The 6,606-nt window shown below is 38.0% G+C and overlaps 1 protein-coding gene across 1 annotated transcript; it reads right to left on the bottom strand.

The window, feature by feature from the left end:
- Nucleotides 1-1,546: 1,546 nt before the first annotated feature.
- LOC145689577 (protein GVQW3-like) lies at nucleotides 1,547-2,587 on the bottom strand. Its single transcript, XM_081763757.1, has one exon. The coding sequence runs from the start codon at nucleotides 2,585-2,587 to the stop codon at nucleotides 1,547-1,549; it is 1,041 nt and encodes a 346-aa protein (XP_081619883.1).
- Between the last annotated feature and the right edge of the window lie 4,019 nt (nucleotides 2,588-6,606).

The raw sequence follows: 6,606 nt of genomic DNA, 5'->3' as shown, positions 1-6,606 counted from the left end.
TACGATTTTGTTTCGGGGGTGCTTTGCTAACTTTGTTCCTGGAAATGTCAATATTCTGCAAGATATTTCATTCACTTTAATACAGTAAAAAAAAAAAAAAAAAAAAAAAAAAAAAAAATTGGAGGTCCCGGTTAGGTCACTCGGTCGAAAAAAGTAACACGCTTTTTCAGGCCGGCCACCATGAATGAGGTTTTCCTGGGTTATCCTCATTCACACCAGGCAAATGCCGAGGTGGTACCTAACTTATAGATCCCAGGCCACTTCCTTCCTTCCCTTTTCCCGGATTGTGTGATCACTGAGGGACATCATCCCTCAAATCGTGAAGGGTTAAATGGTCTTAGATGTCGAAAGTCCAGGAATCTAAAACCTAAAATTTCGGGGGAGGGACTTAAGCCCGGTAGCCCCCTTAAATACGCCAATGGCTGTATATCTATTATGTATAGCAGTCAATATCTTATTTACATTATGTCAAGGACACTTGTTCTCACCATTTTACCCCCACGTGTGAGGTGAAGAGAATAATTTACCTTGAATGATTAATTTCTTTCTGTACACTTTACTTAAGCCACGATATGAACCGTACTTGTATTTTCAGAATGCAGAAGGTCTATCGTATTAATATGTAATTGAGGTGTTCTCAGGAAATTGGTCCTATAGGTAAAATGATGGTTTTGAGAAAAACGCAAGTGAAAGTTTGTGTTACATGTGCTGAATAGGTTTTTGAAGTGAAGCATGAATTGCAAAAGGTACTGATATAGTTAGTATTTGCAGAAATTATGTAGCAAATATGCTTTCGATTACATATAATATTTCATATATTACATATAATATTACATATAATTAATACCCTACCCAGCAGGCCCTTTTTCCAAAGAACACAAGATGCCGTGCACAAAAATCAAAGTAAACTGAAAAAATATAGTACAAGGCAAAATACGATGTGTATTCTACAAATGTATTATGAATGGAAGGAAAATATATCATTGCGGGTCAATAGTTCTTTAAGGGCGTATAATGAAAATGATGGGTTTGAGAGAAACGCAATGAAATGTTGTGCCAGTTGTATTTAATAGAAGTTTGAAGCAAGACAAAACTATAGCACCAGTTCGCGTTTAGCGTTCTGATTGGCTCCTTGTCCGTGACGTCATTTGGAGGTATCGGTGAAGATTTTTTTCGCTCCTGCATGTTACACTTTGCGCTTTACTCGTAAAATTGGATTCAAAACAATATAATTATGAACTTCCTTGTCTTTCCAAATGCAAAGAATGAGTTGTTTTCTACTGACAAGTGACAAAATATAATTTAATAAATAATTAAATAAATACCGTCAATAATGATTAATTAGAAAAAAGATATCTATACAAATAAAAATGAATATTTGGTCGCTAACTTTTCCTAGACTTTTGGGCCGAAGATTTTTGTCACACTCCTTTGATTAAAGAGTGAATCGTAAGGGTAGAAGGGTTCAAAATATACAGGGTTCATTATGAAAGTAATGAGCATTGCTTTAGAAAAACTGTTTTATTGTTCCGATTGTTACAAATCTTTAAAATTCCTCAAAATACGCTCCTTCAGCATAGATACACTTCTGGAGACGTGTTTTCCACGCCTGGAAAGCGTCTTTAAAGTCCTCGGCTGGAGTGGCTTTTAAAAACCTTGTAACATGGGCTTGGATGTTCTGCAAGGAGTCCCAATGTTTTCCTTTGAGGTGTCTCTTCAAACGGGGGAAAAAAGTCACTAGAAGCCAGGTCAGGACTATAGGGGGGTGGGGGACCACTGGGGTTCTACTCCGGGCCAGGAAGTCGATGAAGGTGAAGGCGGTGTGACTTGGTGCATTGTCGTGGTGGAGTTTTATTGAGTCTTTGATGTCACTTCGAACGCGGGCGACCCTGCGTTTCAGTCTCTTGAGCACTTCTAGATAAAATCCTGCGTTGACAGGTTGTCCTGGTGGCACAAACTCGAAATGGATGATTCCTCGAACGTCGAAGAAGACAATGAGCATGGTTTTGATTCGGGATTTGCTCATGCGCGCCTTTTTGGGGCAGGGGGAAGATGAGGTGTGCCACTCCGCACTCTGCCTTTTGGATTCTGGATCGTATTCGAACATCCAGGATTCGTCTCCAGTTACGACCGAGTCTAAAAAGTCCGGATTATTTTCACACAATGCCAACAACTCATTGCAGCGCAAAACTCGAAGTTCTTTTTGTTCGTTCGTCAACACCTTCGGCACAAGCTTCGCACAGACCTTTCGCATTTGCAGGTCCTCAGTCACTATCCCATGTACCGCAAATGTTGACATATTTAGGGTGTCCGCGATTTGTTGAATGCTCACACGCCGGTCTGAGCGCAACACTTCACGCACGCGGTTAATGTTGTCGGTCCTGGCCGTTGTTGGGCGTCCAGAACGGGGCTCGTCGGCGACCTCCTCCCGACCCTCCTTGAACGACTTGTGCCATTTTCCGACCTGGGATCTTGACAAACACTCCTGCTTGTAGGCCTCTTTCAGCATCTGGTAAGTTTCCGTAGCATTCTTACCCAACTTGACGCAAAATTTTATGGTGTAGCGTTGTTGGAGCGAATCCTCCATCGCTCCGTGTTACAACTTGCAAAAACGTGCTTCACGCGGATCGACATCCACAAGCTGTCACTGCTCGCAGCAGACTGACCCCGGACGCGTTTGGAAGGACAGACCATCCACTACTTTTTCCGCGCCGGCAGCGCGCGCTGCAGTGGATTGTTGAGTCAGGGTAGCATCATGCTCATTACTTTCATAATGAACCCTGTATATCTAAAATATAGTATCTGACAAACACGTCAAGTTAGACACATCAAACTCGATATACTTACAAACTATTCATTTAATTTAAGGGAAAACATGTCCCATTGTTTATGAAAATTTCCATTTTAAGGGAAAGCGGGAGCATTTTCTACTCATATAAATAAAAATCATTGTAACAATATTTGACTTCTAGCTCCTCCTTGACCAACGTCAATTATTTTAGGTGCTTTAATGCACCCAGGTTTATCATATTTTCGGCTCGGATATGCGAGAAGGTAGGAAAGAGACGACAAATAATCGAAAACAGCTGAAATTGGTGTCCAGTCCATAATTTTCGGGGTCAGAGAGGAATGGTGAAGCCCCCCGGATACCGTTTAAAATCCAAATTCATTCTCTTTAGGGAGGGTGTGGCACAGGCCCGTATCCAGGGGGGCCTAGTGAGGGCCGACCCTCCCCTAAATTTTTACTGGCCCCTCCTAAAATTTTCACGATAGACTTACAAGTGAAATATAATGTGGTTGGATCTGGCCCCCTAAATTTTTGAGCTGGCTGAGGGCCTGGTGTGGCATTATGGATTTTTGTCATTGAGCTTTCATTGAAAAATGAATTCTAAGGGGGGATCGAGTTCAAATACTTTCCATAAACCTATCCTCTCCATGAGAGCATTTCACGTAGAGCCAGGGGTGTAGCCAGCAGTTTTACGTAGGAGGGGCCCGTCGTTTTTTAGGGGGGGCCAGCTACAATGTACAAAGCCAAAGAAATTCTGTTGCAGCTAGTGCTCTTGAGGCCTGGAAAAAACGGAAAATTTTAGTTTCCTTCCGGAAAACTAAAAAGCTGGTTTTTAGATTATTATTATTATTACTATTATTATTATTATTATTATTATTATTATTATTATTATTATTATTATTATTATTATTATTATTATTATTATTATTATTATTCGTTTTTTCTTCATAAATTATATTCCAAGTAGTTTTTATTATGTTTAACCAATAACTACAGTCCCCGCCAAACGTTACACCTTTCTGCATAACTATTTTAGTTTAAGCCCTTGTATTTTCATAAGAGTGATTTTCTTTGAAATTTCACTTAACTTCTTTAAAATTTCCTGACAAAAATATTTATATTTATTATTCGTCACTAAAAAAAAGAAACATAATTTTATTAAAAGCTATATCTCTTTTACTGTTTTAGGGGCACTCCACACATTTCGTAACGCATGGTGTCTAGTGCATCTTGGAATCCCTACTGTATGATTCAATTTATATAGGCTATAGTTCACAACTTTCCAAAATAATGGATATATATATATGTAATGAAAGTGACTACATTTGTAAGTTAACTCTTGAACCACCCGACCGATCACGATCAAATTTTGAACATAGATAAGTTTCGGGCATCGAATCCTCGAATTAATGTTGAATTCATTGTTTTCGGGGTGGCTGATATGAACAATGACACTTCTGATGCCATTTAAATCAAATTTTAGTCCCCATTAGTACTCCTAAGCGGGGTGTGATGTAAAAATAATTGAAAATTACCGATTAATTGGAATCCAAACTGAAAAACCGAATAACGTGGTTTTCACCTAATTTTCCATCTGATATAAATGTTTTTTTTTAAACATTAGTTACAGCAGACAAAAAAGGTAATGCCGGCCTACTTACAAATCAGTTTAGTACCATTGTTGTATGGTAGTATTTATAGTACCTTGTTAAAACATTTGTTTTCAAACTGTCAAATATAAATCGCAGTAAATTGTGTAATCTGCTGTGAAAAGAAAATGTATACCATACTATTTTCCGATCGGTGTAAGGAAGAGATACCATACTATTTTTCGATTGGTATGGTAAAATAGTATTTTTCCATACTATTTTACAGTAAATTATTAATTATATGTAAACTTTGTTATTTTTAAGTGACTGAAACGAGGTGATCTTACGATGATGTTTAAAGGTTTGTCATTTGGGGGGGCCAGGAACTCATTTGGGGGGAGCCGGGCCCCGATGGGCCCCCCCTTGGCTACACCCCTGCGTAGAGCATAAAGTCAAAGCAAATAAATCAGGACATTGAAGGACAAAATCTATAATACTTCCATCATAGCATCTATAGAAATAGGATGAATACATACTGGATACCTGTTACAGTTGTAAAGCACATTATTTCTAGTATGTAATAATAGGTTAGGTTAGGTTAATTATCTAACCTAACCTATTGTATTTAGTGCGTCTGAAGCGGACTTCAAATATCACCACTGCAAAATATTTCCTTTACATTATTAATATTTGTTTATTACTATTAATACAATACACTTTACATTACAGGTTACAAGTTGCACAGATATCTATACAGTGATATACATAAATAGAAGAACCACCTTCACAGGAGAAAATTTGCAGTTATTTGTCCTACACTTTATCCTTCGATTTCTCGGAATTTAGTTTTTTTGGCTTGGTCCACTCTCTTGGTCAGTCCTTCAGCCATAATTGTAAGAGTGCGCTTTGAGCAGAACAAGTGATTTTGTCACAGGATGTGGCATTGGAGAAGGAAGAAGATCAATTTGATGACATAATTTTGGAAGTGGGGGACTAAAACAACATGTAAAAACACCATGTTTACTGGAGAAATGAGTTGATGTTACGCAAGGGTCATTACTAAGTACTAACATTATATAACCTAACCTAGACTAAACTATCAAAAACAGAAAATATGCGAAGAAAGTACGAATTTTAAGAAAATTATTCTGGCCTTCCAAATCCAATAATCCTGACCTAAATTAACCTAAGCCATCAAAAATACAGAAAATGTAGCAAAAAAGTACGAATTGTAAGCAAAAAGTTCTGGCCCCCCAATTCCAAAAATATGCCAATCTGATTTTTACGCAAAGGTACCGATCGATTAGACAAGATTAGGTTAGGTTACATTAGGTAAGGTACGGTTCGTAATAGGTTCCTATAAATGTTCTGCTCAAAGTGCACTTTTGCAAGCATAATAATTCAGATACTTAAGAAAACTCAAGAATATCATTTAAACTAAAGAATATACATTTATATACAAGTTGATACCCTCTTCTACCCCGTTTTTCGTACATAAACTCCTTAAGTTTCAGGCCCTTAGAAACAAATGCCGGTAATAGTATACATGCGAACCCCCTGATCTGCGTTCCTTCTGTGTTCTATTATCACTTCTACATGAAATACCATAAATTTTCTACGTAGTGCAATAGTAAGAAGTATCCATGTGCACAAGACATGCGATATGCGTTAAATTCCCCCCACACACACACACATAGTCATAGATAAAGTATAAGGGCACTACACATGCAGATATAAAGTACAGGTACGTTCTTTTTTATTTTCGTATCAGTCGATAAGTAAATAAAAGTCGCTTTATTACCCCTTTGTAAGTTCGTACATACTCAATGAATAATCCCTAAAAGTATGAGCGTCCTGCTCCTTCGGGAACTGATGCAGCTTCATGTATACTATATCCAGTTTTTCCCCATGCCAACTTGGTATCAATAATGAGGGAACAGCGTCAGATCTTAAACACTTCTTTTTGCGGCAAACCTAGAAGCTTATTTTTCAAATCCCTTTGATAATCCTGTGGTGAAAAGTGAGCAGAACATATTCGAGCGTTATCCACCTTAAAAGGGTCCATACGCTTACACTGTGAAAACCCATGTTCGCTGAAGTTTTATTCGCTTTACTTCTTCTATTCTTGCATTGAGCTGCTGCACAAGTAAGATTACTTTTGCCCATCTTGAAACAGTAGTGTAATTGTTTATGCGGTACTTCATTTTGTTATTGTGAAAAATTCCGCGA

The sequence above is a fragment of the Thermobia domestica genome, chromosome 7 (assembly GCF_964235325.1).
Source record: "Thermobia domestica chromosome 7, izTheDome1.hap1.1, whole genome shotgun sequence".
NCBI classification, from domain to species: domain Eukaryota; kingdom Metazoa; phylum Arthropoda; class Insecta; order Zygentoma; family Lepismatidae; genus Thermobia; species Thermobia domestica.
This window is presented reverse-complemented; position numbering and strand designations above follow the sequence as displayed.

Excerpts from the sequence above, each read along its gene's own strand:
- LOC145689577 (XM_081763757.1), bottom strand. The coding sequence starts at position 2,587 with ATGGAGGATTCGCTCCAACAACGCTACACCATAAAATTTTGCGTCAAG.